We start from the raw sequence: 13934 nt of genomic DNA on the forward strand, positions 1-13934 counted from the left end.
CAAAAATAAATAAACATTAAAAAAAGAAAAAAAGAAAGAAATACCAGGTTACTGATCAAGCCAGAATCAATGTTCCCTGGGAGATTTGCCAAAGAAGATACGCAAATGATGAAGAGGCCTACTCTAAAATGCTTCCCTCGCTGGTAGTCAAAGAAATACAGTGAAACAGAAGTGAGGCACCATTTTCCGTATAGCAGAGAGGCTGGGATGAACAGCGTCCCCTGTGCTGCGGGAAGGCCGTTTGGAACAACCTTTACGAAAAGCAGTTTGATGACATACGGCGAGAGCCTTGGAAACATTCACACTTTTGGACACACTAATTGCACTTCTGGAAACCTAGCCCAAGGGAATAATCAGAAATGCAAACTTAGGCACCCAACTGTACGTGTGTTATTTCAAGTAGCTACACGTTTAGATATGCCCTGTCGCCCCCACATTCTGAGAAAGAGTGAAGAAAGTCTAGCCCCTGTACAACTCTTTAAAATTATATTACGTGGAATGTTTAGTAACACGGAGAAATGCATCTGAAGTACCTAGAACTGAAAAAAAAAAGCACGATACAGAATCATAGATGCAATTTGGCTATATCTCTGTATTTAAATGTACACACGCATGTATACACATACGCAGAGCAAGAGAAAAGACTAGAAAAAAACTATGCCAACATGCTAACACTAGTTTTCTCTGGAAGGTGAACTTATTGGTGATGTTCTTACTTTTTAAGGCACTCCTGCTTTTTTCCCAGGGTTTTTACAGTGATTGTATAACCTTATAATAGGAAAAAAGAATAAAAAAAAAAAAAAAGCAGTCATTTACAGCCTAGATTCAGAAGCAGGGAAGTACCCGGGAGGAGGTACCCGGGAGGAAGTACTCAGGGGAGGGCTTTGGCTGTGGCTGGACGTCCCCGGGACGGAAGCCGCAGGGGCGTGCTGCAGAGAGGGACGTACCCAGCTCATCCCTGAACTGCAGTAAGGAAGCCTGTCTCTCCCTCTGTAAGGGACAGTGGTGAGGGACGGCGGTAGGCCCAGGAACCCTGTTTTTGTTGCTCTTAACTGCACCTCTGGGGAGACACCACATTCCCCGAAGTGACATTCTCCCTGTGGTTTGTTGTCAACCAAGAACAGTGGCCTGCTGATCACTGAGAACGCCACGGGCTCCAGTCCCCCAAGCTATTATGTGTCTCTCTGATCACACCAGAAATGAGCCTTGGGGGAAAAGGAAGGGAAGAGAAACTTACCTTGGGTCTCACCGTATCAGTAAGGGCTCCTTCCATGCTGCTAGCTGGTTGCTAAGAAATAGAAATTGTAGTATTTTTTTTAATGTTTATTTTTGAGAGAGAGAGAAAGAGAGACAGAGAGTACAGGCAGGGGAGGGACAGAGCGAGGGGGACAGAGGATCTGAAGCGGACTCCATGCTGATAGCCGAGGGCCAGATGCAGGGGGAGATCATGTGTGACCTGAGCCCAAATCAGACGCTTAACCGACCAAGCCACCCAGGCGCCCCTAGAAATGGTAGTATTTTAAGAATGAGCTATTGCTTAATGCTCCGACCCTGGCTAATTATGTGATTCTGATGGCCCTCAGCACAGGGCAAGGAAGAGGAAGTTTGCAAAATCAGTCTGAAAAGTTGTTAGAGATTGTTTTCAGAAATCCAGGGCTTTCTGTTTTCTTCTTTCCAGATCTATACAGGGGCCGGCTGACCAGGTCAGGGAGTGGGCAGCGGGCTGTCCAGGGCCTCCTGAGCAGGTGAAATGTCATCGGCAGTGTCATTCGTCATCTGACGAATCCTGGGATTCTGTTAGCTGCATCCCAGTTAGTACATTCCTTTGTATACAGTGATTTTTGATTTTTTTATATAAGGGCACTTAAAATAGCCTATCAATCCATGTTCTGGAATTCCTTATTTATCCTAATAATTACTGACCCTCCCCACCCTGCCCTTCCACCTGCCCCCCCCCCTTCCCACCTTGGTGGCACAAAGGTGGCTTTCCATGACCAGCCGTCAAGGAAGTACCAAAGAGAACATCACTCCCCATCATTCTGCTCGCACATACCTGTGCTGCAGCAAATGCGGGGTGGTATTTTTTTTGAATTCTTTTTTTTTATTATTTATTTAGAGAGAGAGAGAGAATGCAAGCAGGGGAGAGGGGGCAGAGGGGAGACAGAGAATCTTAAGCAGGCTCCACGCTTAGCACGGAGCCTGACATGGGGCTCAATCCACGACCCTGGGGTCATGATCTGAGCCAAAATCAAGAGTCGGGTGCTCAACCGACTGAGCCACCCAGGCGCCCCTCTAGGGGTGGTATTAAAGGCGCAGCAGGAGAGCGGGGCCAGAGCAAAGAGCGCGGTGTTGCCTCCATGGCAGTGAAACCAGCCGGGCCCCCGCAGGCAGAGACCCTGCGTGACGCCCACCTTTGATCCTTCTACGCCAAAGGGGTTTCGGGGTGGTTTCAGATCTTTCACTTCCTTATAAAGCCCTCGGCTGTACACCGTCACCGTGATGCATGAGTAGCTCAGTTGCTTCTGCAAGTTTGTCCCCGGTGCCATTTGTCGAGTGAATGAATGAGCACGTAGGGAATACGTTACACTGGCTGTGAATCTTAGTAATGAGCTCGGCGATGGTGTGAACGCTGCTCCCGCGGGACCGGGTTCCGAGCTCAGCGGGGCCCTTGACGTCCTTGTCCCTCGTTCCCATGCACCTCGCGCCTCCATATCACACTAGAGCGTCCTCCTTATGGCGTTGATGGTTATTTCTGAGCATGTCTTGGCCCACCGTTTTACTGTAAGCCTTCTAACCGCAGAGTGCTCTGTACCCGTTTGTGGCTCAAATACACGTTGAATGAATACACAAGTGTGGTTCCTCATTCTGCGCTACACCGGCTTCAGCCATGAGAATGAGAACCGGATTCCCAAGGTCCTGTGGATCATTCCCTGGAGCCCTGAAGGGTGGGGGATGGGGGGACCACTGGGGAATGAGCAGGGAAGTGCCCCTTCCACCGTGAAATCCAGTGTAAACGCTCTTGGGCTCTTGGGACCCTACCCCCCCCCCCCCGACTCGTCCCCTTGCTCCCACCCACCTTCCTGCGAGCTTAAGTGGATGGAGTCTGAAACCGCTCACTGCGCCTCTCCCTGCAGAAAAGTCACGGCCCCACCTGGGAGCCATAATGTCCCGTGCCTGCCCTTTATCGGCCTTTCTCCCTCCACCTCGTGTCCCTCTCCACGTTGTCCCCGCCTCTGCTGCTGGCAGCTTTATTTCTCCTCTCGTGGAAACGGCGTTCATTTAGCTCAAACCAGTGAACGATATCAAGCACCCGCCATGAACTCAGCACCGGAAGGAGGCTCGGGGGAGGAGGGCAGAGGAGCAGCCTCCTTGAATACATAATAAAATTTGGTATCTGCCGGGCCCAGCTGCCGGGACCACACCGGACACACCGCCAACGGCCAGCTCTGGGGACAGCCTCCAATGTGTACAGGCCCCTGGGATCCCTCGCCCTCACCTGGAAAGGGTTAGAAGTGGTTTTGAAACAGGCAGAACTAATCGATGGTGTCAGCGGCCAGGCTGGTGGTGACCAGCGGTGACCGGCAGTGGGGAGGTGGGGCCTTTGGGAGGTTGGTCACGCTCTGTGGCCATCACAGGTGTGCTTATGTTGTGAAGATTCATCAGGTTTTACTCCCAGGATTCGTGTACTTTTCGATATGTGCGCGGCACTTTATTTCGAAGTTTACTTAAAAAAACAAGAAGAAGAAGAATTGGAACCCATGGGGCCCCGAAGAGCCTCTGGAAAGTAGGGCCACGTGCTGGCAGGTGCAGTGCCGTCCGTTCCCAGAAGGTGGCAGCATCGAGCCACCTGATAACCTGCAGAGGCCAGAACAGGATTCCTGGGTTCTCACCCCCCCCGCCCCCCCCCCCGGCCCCCTCTGGAGGCTAAAAGCTCTGTGGATTGTCACCATACTGCTCAGCTTTGTCTTTGGGATCCAGATTATTCCCTCCCTCCTTCCACCCTGATTTTTAATTTCCCCTAAGAGCTACCAAAGCCGTTGCACTCAGAGTGGGAAAGGAAAGGAAAAATCTCAAAAACTCGTGCAGACAGTAACAGAAATTCATCCCACTGGCACCAGGCACCGAGGAGAGAAAGCAACGGTCTGTTTGTTTTTGTTTTGTTTCTCTTTCCTGTGAGGCTGCAGCATGAAAAACTAATCTGAGGAAGATTCCAGCCTGAGAGGTGACCCGGTGCACCCTGAGTACAGGCGCAGATCAGCCCCGTGGACCCCACCGATGCTCCGCGAAGCTTGGCGGGGGCAGCCCTTCCTTGGGGAATACTGGCTCCGTGTGCCTGGTGCTTTCGAGTGTGTTTGTGTCCAGTCTGTTTCTTGACCTGCCCAATAAAAAGTGGCCATATGAGTTGATTTTGTTTTAAAACTGTTGCCGTAGAGCGAATGGGATGGGGTTAAAATCCTGGAATCAGATGGAAGGCAAAGGTGGCTTCCAGAGCCAGCAACAGCAGCCACCGGCGTCTTCCACCTGTGTCCCACCGTCCTTTTGTCTGCATGTGCATATTTATGAGTTCATTCACCCGTCCACGTTTTCACCACGTCTCCTTTTTGTTGTTGTTGTTGTTGTTGTTTTGAGCTTGCCTGTTGGGCACAGCACTCAGTGCCGGGGACAGAGGGAAGACCAAGGGAGTAAAAGTCCTTACCGTGATGGGCGTAGGGCCGGATGTGGACTGGTCTTTACGTTGTAATCAGGGCACAGCCCGGACACGCTTCTCACGTGGTGTGTCCCAGACGCCGCGGGATACAAACGAGGGCCTGGGGACGTGTGCAGGGGACAGAAGCGGCCACCCAGAAAACGGAATGCCTGAGTTCAGAGGTGCAGGGCGAGTCCCGGCTTCCCCGGGGAACGCAGGCTGAGACAGCATTCCTGCCAGGGGGCACCTGATCCTGGGGAGCGTGACCCGTTCTGGGGACAGCCAAGCGTGCGCGTGACCTCTGCGAGGAACAAGCAAGTGGGTTTAAAGTGTCAGAGACACCAGGCAGGTAAACAGGGCTGATGGCAGAGGAAACCCCGCGCTCAGTCTGTGGGGTGCGGTTCTCTGAGCTTCCTGAGGAGAATGCAGACGGGGGTCCTTGGGCATCAGAACCCCGGCCTGCTCTGGATAAAGCCTGCGTCGCCCGAGGACACAGGTCCCTGTGGCGTTTGTGCAGGTGTTCCGGGAAGCCGCAGACACGACTGCTCTCCCTTCAAGGCGCTTAGTTATTCAAATGCAGTGTAAGATCCAAGGGCATTTGATTGTTAAATAATTTGTCCTGTTTTTCTGTACAAAAGACTCCTATTTCCTAGGAGTCTTGATGGGACGTGAACCGTGGCACCAAAGGATGCCATTCTGCCAACGTGACTTTGCCGGTGGAATGTCATGAGCGTGGTGGGAGGAAGGCAGCCTTCTGAGTCGAATGGGTCTATTATTAAGATGGGTTTTAGAGGCTGGACGATGATATGATGACTTCTGTGCACACGTGGGGTTTGTTCCAAATTAACATGGGAGCATGCCGGATGGCCCCTGTGACGCTCAATAATAACACTGAATAATTTGCACAATTGTGTAACATTCGACTTGAAGGTTATGCATAGTGGGTCTTTTCCACCGTGGAAAATACCTCAGGGAGCCTGGGCGGCTCGGTTGGTTGAGCGTCCGGCTGTTGATTCCGGGTCCGATGTCACCATGGTGCAATCGAGGCCCATATTGGGCAAAAAAAAAAGGGTAAGAAAATCCCTTACCACCACCCCCAACCTCGCGTGTGCTCCTGAGATTTTAAAATATGAAGGCTGAGAATCCCTTTTTCCGAACTGGCCCTCATCTCTTTTCCGGTCGGTCTATCCTGTGCTACCCCCTGAATCCCCTGGCACGTTTCCCCTAAACCGCACCTGTCCGCACAGCCGTTGGACAAGGGTTCTGTTAACTTGACCAAGCCAGCTCCTACCTACGACGCCAGAACAACACTTGCAGTCTGCTGGGCCTCTGAGGTCGTGTGGTTTTTTTGAACTTCTCAATAACAGCCGCCTCGCGTCAGTGACCTTGAAGCACCCACGGGTTTGTCTGTTGAAAGGTGCATCGTGCGGCTGGTGATGCTTGGGAAGAACGTGGCTCCCGCCAAACGTGCCTACCTCTCAACAGATACGGAACGCGCACGCGTTACCAGCACATGTCTCCGCAAATCGTTCTTGGAGTTTGGAATGGCTCTTGCTCTCGTGCTTTACAACAGAATCAGGTGGATTCTTCAGAATAAACCGTTTCAAATCAGAAATCACGTCATTTCCCCGTCATTTCAGTGTAAGGGTCAGCCTGTCCTTGTCCCCTTCCGAGAAAAAGTTTATATTGCAGTATTCATCCAGTAAAAGTGACTGAAACCATTTTTTTAGGAAACAGGCACTATAAACAAATTATAACCCATGGGCACCGCAGACTACTAGAGAGCCGTTTAAAACCGAGATAGGTCTGGGGGCGCCTGCGTGGCTCAGTCGGTTGAGTCCCTGACTTCGGCTCAAGTCATGATCTCACGGTTTGGGAGTTCGAGCCCTGCATTGGGCTTGCTGCTGTTATCACAGAGCCTGCTTCGGATCCTCTGTCCCTCTCTCTCTCTCTGCCCCTCCCCTGCTCGCTCACACGCGCCTCCTTCTCTCTCTCTGTCTCTCAAAAATAAACATTAAAAAAACTGAGCCTCTTTCCATAATTTGACTACTGATGAAAGCTCTGCTATAAACATTGGGGTACGTGTGCCCTAATGAATCCGCACTCCTGCATCCTTTGAATAAATTCCTAGTAGTGCTACTGCTGGGTCATAGCAGGTTCTATTTTTAATTTGTTGAGGAACCTCCAGACTGTTTTCCAGGGTGTTGATGGGGGTGGGGGGCGGTGAGATAGGTGATGGGCATCGAGGACGGCACTTGTTGGGATGAGCGCTGGGTGTTGTATGTAAGCGATGAATCATGGGAATCTACCCCCCAAAACCTAGAGCACGCTGTATATACACTGTATGTTAGCCAACTTGACAATAAACTATATAAATAATAATAATAATAATAATAAAACAAAAAGTGAAAACAATTACAAAAGGAAAAAAACTGAGATAGGTCTATATGGACTGTTGTGGAAAATCCATTCATATAGTTAAATGAAATACCAGAGTCATATATGTAAATTATGATCTATTTAAATCTGCCAAAATTATACAAAACTATATATATGTATATACACATAGGCATTCAGAGAAGTTTCCAGACGTTTCCAGGTGTATTTACCATGCTATTAATAACAACCACCTCCTCAGAGGGGGGTAGGCCTAAAAAGAGGAGGTTCATGTTTGAATTTGAACAGAAAGTCTATATGCGTGGTTAATCTGTAGGAGTCAGTGTTGTTTTTTTTTTTAAGAATGTAAGCGGTCACTGTGTACAAGGTTGATGGAAAAGCAGCCTGCTTGAGCAGAGCCCCGACTTAAACCTCCCTGTGTCCCCTCGAGCCCCTCCTGACGCTGGACTCGGCCTGTAGCTGACATTAGTGTTCTTTAAAATTTCCAAGTATTGGGGTACCTGGGTGGCTCAGTCAGTTAAGTGTCGGTCTTCGGCTCAGGTCATGATCTCACGGTTCGTGAGTTCGAGCTCCGTATCAGGCCCCTCTGCTCTCAGCACGGAGCCTGCTTTGGATCTTCTGTTCTCATCTCTCTCTGCCCCTCCCCTGCTTGCGTACTCTCTCTGTCTCTCTCAGAATAAATAAATAAACTTAAAAAAAAAAAAAAAAAAAAAGCCGGGGGAGGGGGTGGGGCCCCTGGGTGGCTCAGTCGGTTGAGCGTCTGACTTCAGCTCAGGTCATGATCTCACAGCTCATGAGTTCGAGCCTCGTGTCGGGCTGTGTGCTGACAGCTCAGAGCCTTTTGGACTCTGTCTTCCTCTCTCTCTGCCCCTCCCCTGCTTGTGCTCTTTCTCTTTCTCTCTCTCAAATACAAATACACATTAAAAACTTTTTTTAAAAAGAACTGCAGCAAATTTAAAAATAAAATAAAATTCACAAGTATTTTCATGCAATCATTTACTGTAATCTTACCAACAAGCCTTTGACAGATTTTTAGTGTTTCCACTTTTCAGATAAGCAAACTGATGTTAAGAACAAGTAAGGGACTTGCCTTGGCTCATAGAATTCATTGAGGAGGAGAGAGATTCAAATCCAGGCCTTCCGAATCTGAAGCCTAGTGTTCTTTCCACTTCGACAAGTAGAAAGTAGCTAACACCTGCCGATCTGACTTAATGTTCTCAGTCACTTCTTTATAAGGAGCTGTTTGCTCCAGTTGGATTTCCAAGTGGCATTGGCCAGACTACCTGCTTTTATGAAGAGCAGTTGTCTCTATCCATCAGCCGGAAAGGCTTCTATTGCTGTCTTCTGGATGCTTCAAATCCCTACCAATCGATTTCTTTTCCCTTTATCTTTTCTCAGAGAGCCTTTTCATAAGCTGCTGGCCCAAGGCCTTATCAAGGGGCAGACATTCCGCCTGCCGTCTGGACAATATCTACAGAGAGAGGAAGTAGATCTCACAGGTGAGAATGGCCCATCGGTCCCTTCTAGGTACTCGGGGAGAACGAGGCCAGGCCTGAGAGCCATTGACAAAAGCAGGTGCTCGCCCGGGCCTCGGTGGGGTGGGAAATCCCGGAGAGGGCCCCGTGGGTCTCAGGTCTCCAGGCCTGCTGTGCCTGGTGGCCAGTGCCCTCTGAAGGCTGGGGCTGGGATGGCCACCTGCTCCTCAGCCCCAGCCCCATCCGCTGTCCGTTCGCTTCTGGAAGGGTTTTCATTTGTACACAACAGAGTCAGCCCGGGCATCACCTCGTGCCCTTGCTTGTGTTTGACAGCCCGTCTCAGGGACAGAGTCCCCAGGTCCAAGAGACACTCTTCCAAGCCTGGGACACTCCCAGCGTTTCTCTCTAGGTAGTCTCTAGGCACGTGTCAGAACCCCGGAGCAGCCCCACCCAGCACTTCCCTGTGGAGCACCTCTCCCCCGATCGCTGGACCTCCCTCTTCTTTCAGTGCTCCTGAGGCTTTCCGCTGCCATCTGTGTTTTCACTCTTCCTCAGGGGTAGTTCCTCTTGCCAGATCTTTAGGTGGCACGGTGAGGATGTCGTGTGCACCCAGCATACCCTTGAAATCAATGACATGTTAGAAAATGGGGGGGGGGGGGGGAGACAGAGAGGCAACTGTGAGAAAACCCCAGAACTCTGGCCATTACGTTTAGAAAACCCAGTGCACAATGGATGAGATCATGTAAACCCAACAACCCCCTAATGGTAGGCAGCCTTCCAAACCAAACACTAGAGAGAAGGTTTAGGTGGAAGCCATCAACGGAATTACCTAATTATGCAGTAATTTATCAGGGTTTGGAATGGTCCGTGGGACGGAAAAAAAGCTTGAAAAGCAATTGACAATATTTCTCCAACAGGGACCAGAGGAGAAAGAAGCCAAATCCAGGGGGCATATAAATTTCAGTTGTTAGTGAAGTGCTGTCTGTGTTATGGGCAGGGCTGCCGTTGTACGGCTGTGCAGTTGGTGCACTGCTCAAAGGCACCCAGCCTAGGGGGTGAGCAGGGCCCGAGATCCAGCCTCTTGCCAAACCATATACCTCAGGGCCACATTTGCCAAGAGAGGGCACCTTTTTCTAACTTCTCAACTGTTGTGCCCGGATAGATGCCTCTTTCGTAAGTTGCACAGTAGTGCTGGAGAGAGTAGCTAAGCCCGGAGGAGGCGTGCAGGGTAAACGGAAGCAGTGGTTCCCTGAGCCTCACTGCAGCCTGGATACAGCAACTTCAGTCTCCCTCTGCTCTGATGTCATGGGGCCAAGCAGTGTTGTGAGCTCCTTTTCCCTTCCCACGTGGACTTGCCCCCTCGAAAAAAACACTTGGGTCAGCGAGGCCAGCCTTCCCTCTCCTTAATGGACGTGCTTCTGCGGAGTTAGCTTTTGGGTACACACATCGGCCCCTTGGGACTTTGGTTGCGGTCAGAGTCTGGGAGTGCTTGTCTAGAAGGAACAGAAACACGCCCAAAGGCAGGTGGACACAGGACATAGGGATATCACCCGAAGCCAGCTGTAGGGGCTCCAGCCGGGCCTCGCCGCGTGCAGGCAGTCCCCAGGCGCCACCCAGATGCCGGGCCTAGAACTTTCTCTTCTCCCCTTCCCCGCCCCTATTTGCTCTTCCTCCTCCTCTCTGTTCTTCTGCCCTGTTCTCCCTCCTCCTCCAGGCTGGGCTTCTGTTCCCCCTGACTTCAGGTTACAAGGTGACCTCGGGGACCCGTGATGCCACGTCCTGCCCCATCTCCTTAGGACTTTATGGTTCTAGCGCCCAACAACATTGAAACGGGAGCTTCTGTCTCTTAGTTGCGGTTCCTGGGAGAGCCCTTAGCCTTCCCAGATGTCCTTCCTTGTCCCAGCCCCCGGGGCTCGGCCACACGCTCACCTCATCCAAACCTAGCCATGTAAGGCCTTGTCTGGCCCAGTGGTGTGTGGGTGGAGAGGAGACACTCCGGGACAGCAGGCCGTGGCGGGTGGGCAGCACAGGGCACACCGCATTCAACAAGAGCCCGGTGAGGTGAGCCCACGGGTCCCGATGGTGCGAGAGCATGTTTTCGGTGACTGACGTGACCTCTCGGGGTGCTTTGCTGCTCTTGAGACCCTGACCGGTCAGCTGCCGACTTCCAGGGGAGACCCCGAATCCCTGAAGGAGACGGCAGAACGTGTGGGCCTCTGTTACCCTGTTTTTTACTTTGCCTTCTGCATGTAACTAGTTTACTTTGAGAAAGCGGGACGTTGCTTGGTCTTGCTCTGTGGTTGCGAAGAAGCTGGTGCGGGCCGCCCTGACTGTGCCACGTGCTGCCGAAGGGAAGGGCTCATGGGGCGCGGCGGGCCTTGCCTTGCCTTGCCTTGCCTTGCCTTGCCTTGCCTTGCCTTGCCTTGCCTTGCCTTGCCTTGCCTTGCCTTCCCTTGCCTTCCCTTGCCTTGCCTTGCCTTTCCTTCCCTTGCCTTGCCTTGCCTTGCCTTCCCTTGCCTTCCCTTGCCTTCCCTTGCCTTCCCTTGCCTTCCCTTGCCTTGCCTTCCCTTCCCGTCCCGTAGAAAAACATTTTCTACGATGTGTCACAGAGGGAGAGAAAGAGGAGAAAGAGGCGTGTCGAGTGAATGAGTGGGATTCTTCAAGCGGACGCTTTTAATGGCTCTTAGTGGACGTGCTGTTACGGAACCCGTTCCGAGCCGCACGTGCCGTCCCCGTGTGTGATTTTGGTGTCCAGGGTCTGTTCCTGTTCACGCAAACACGAAGGAGACGGTGGAGGTGACGTGGGAGAAGATGAGCAAGTCCAAACACAACGGGGTGGACCCCCAGGAGGTCGTAGGGCGTTACGGCATCGACACCATCCGGCTGTACATCCTCTTCGCCGCCCCTCCCGAGAAGGATATCTTGTGGGATGTGAAGGGTAAGTCCCCTCCCCCTTCCCGGCCCGCCTCCCGTGTCCTCGCCCTCGGTCGCCCAAGGAGTTTCGAGGAAGGAAACGTCTTGGCCGAAGACAGCAGCGAGGGTTCTAGGAATCCGCCCCGTGAAGCGAGGAGCGGTCTGTCCGGCATCCTGTACCGTCCTCAGACCAGCGTCCCCGGAGGTGACGGGCCTCACAGTCACTGGAGGAGGCTCGCAGCAAGTGCGGCTTCCCAGTCCTCACTCCTGACCCGCTGACGGTGTTGGGGCGGTGGGGGGGGGGGGGGGGCGCCCAGGAACCCGCCTCCGCCAAGTCTGTGGCGTTCTGACTCAGGTTCCTCCAGGACCCCTCCTGAGAACGCTTCCTGGGAGCCACGCTGGCTTCCAGGCCACCCCGAGGCCCTCTGTGGCCCACGGAGGCCAGTCCTCTCTCGATCCGCCCTGAAAGGTTTGTTCTGGCGGATGAGTCCAGAAAACCCTGCCCGGGGCCTGCTCCTGGGGTTACCTGGGACTTCCTCCACCGCCCACAGCCGCCGCCCTGTCCCCCTTAGGGGAGATTTGTCTCTCCAGAGCTGTTTAGATCTGAAAGGGCATGAGGTAGAATCTTCTAGGGTATCTGGCTATCCCAGAATAAACGGTCCAGTGGTCACTCAGTTTTCTTCCTGTGGTCTGCCCCACGCGCTCTGGAAAGAAGTCAGAGGTGCTGGATCACTGTCTTTTTAAAATACATAGATATTTTTTTGGGGGGGGGAGAGAGAGAGAGAGAACGAGAGAACGAGTGGGGGAGGGGCAGAGAGAGAGGGAGACACAGAATCCAAAGCAGGCTCCAGCCTCAGGGCCGTCAGCACAGAGCCCGATGCGGGACTCAAACCCATGAGCCTCGAGATCGTGACCTGAGCCGAAGTCAGACGCTTAACCGACTGAGCCACCCAGGCGCCCCCGTCACCGCCTTGCTCGGCGAGCCGTTTCCAGTGATACGTGTGGTCTGGAGCAGTAGTCACGGGTGCCGGTCCCGGAACTGGGTGCGTTGGAATCACCGGGGACCTACAAAGTGCAGGTGCCGAGGCTTAGGTTCTGTGGGGACACCTTTGTGACCGCAGGCCTTCTGAAGCGGGGCAGCTGGGCACCGAGGCACAGCCTGGCCCAGGTTTCTGAGCTTGTCGTGGGCCGGGGGCCGTCGGTGGCCACTCTGAGGGGCCCTGCCGTCCGGGGCTCTGAACGCCTGGGGCCCTGGGATGTGGCGGAGTCGGTGCCGGTCTGAGTTCCCGGACTCCGCCAGCCAGGGTGGCCCCTGCAACCTGCCCTCGGGTCACTCCGTCGGGGCGCCGCGAAGTGTGTGTTCAACGCACAAGTGCGTCTCTGGGCTGGGGCACAACTAGATCGGTCACTCGTGCGTGTGTCTTTCCCGTTCTCGCTTCCCGGCTCGAAACAGCTGACGCCCTCCCCGGGGTGCTAAGATGGCAACAGCGTCTGTGGGCCTTGGTGACCCGCTTCATCGAGGCCAGGGCGTCTGGGACACTTCCCCGGCCCCAAGTGCTGAGTAACGAGGAGAGAGCCGAGGGCAGGAAGCTCTGGGAGCACAAGAACTCGGTCATCTCTGAGGTGAGGAACTTTCCGGGGATGCTGGTTCATTCTGGGCAGGAGCGCTGATGATGCACTACACGCAAGGCGAACGGAAACACAGGTTCAAGGTTGAAAGGGGCCCGAAGAGACCGCTCTTCGGCCTCCTCACTCCACAGATGGAGGCAGAGCTGAGGCCCAGAGACCAGGCTCCTCCAGGCTAGACGCCCGGCAGAGGGGGGACTTGAGTGCCCAGGCACTTTGTCACACGGCGTCTGTGGGAGCTCTTGTGGCTTCACTTTTGCACACACGCGATTTGTTCGTGTTACCTTCTTAGAGAATAATATTTTATTGTCCAAGCCACCATTATTTTATTTTTCCTTTTCTAAAGATTTTATTTGTAAGAAATCTCCACACCCAGCGTGGGGCTTGAACTCCCGACCCCGGGATCAAGAGCTGCGTGCTTTACTGACCGAGCCAGCCAGGCGCCCCTGAATTCATTTTAAAAGATGCTTCACTGATAACAAATCCCTTTAAATGTTTTATCTAGGAGTTTGCTACCACACCGTGGCATTTGCCTTTTTAAGAACTTTGTGGAAAGAAATGTCACATGTCTTTGAAAGAAGGCATTTAGGAGATCCAAAGGCATTTTTTAGTGGGTACGAGACACCCCAAATACTCCTTAGGCTGAAGTTTTTCTTTTCTTTTCTTTTCTTCTCTTCTCTTCTCTTCTCTTTTTCCTTTTCTTTCCTTTTTTCTTTTCCTTTCCTTTCCTTTCCTTTCCTTTCTTTTCTTTTTTCTTTCCTTTTTTCTTTTCTTTTCCTTTCCTTTCCTTTCTTTTCTTTCCTTTTTTCTTTTCCTTTCCTTTTCTTTTCTTTTCT

General features: G+C 52.5%; 1 protein-coding gene across 17 annotated transcripts in view; it reads left to right on the top strand.

Annotated features, from left to right (window-relative positions):
* LARS2 (leucyl-tRNA synthetase 2, mitochondrial) overlaps window positions 1-13934 on the top strand; it is a 186776-nt gene that overhangs the window by 149458 nt on the left and 23384 nt on the right. For 8 of the 17 annotated variants that reach the window (XM_081792774.1, XM_078443162.2, XM_081792741.1 and 5 more), the window contains 3 exons: window positions 8483-8583; window positions 11315-11497; window positions 12926-13095. In XM_081792774.1, coding sequence (XP_081648900.1) covers window positions 8483-8583; window positions 11315-11497; window positions 12926-13095 — 454 coding nt within the window. Of the gene's footprint in view, window positions 1-8482; window positions 8584-11314; window positions 12516-12925; window positions 13096-13934 lie in introns of those variants that run through there. The other 9 variants (XR_013554259.2, XR_013554258.2, XM_081792825.1 and 6 more) reach the window with 3 other exon arrangements.

Source organism: Panthera onca, chromosome A2 (genome assembly GCF_046562875.1).
Source record: "Panthera onca isolate mPanOnc1 chromosome A2, mPanOnc1 haplotype 2, whole genome shotgun sequence".
Taxonomy (NCBI): domain Eukaryota; kingdom Metazoa; phylum Chordata; class Mammalia; order Carnivora; family Felidae; genus Panthera; species Panthera onca.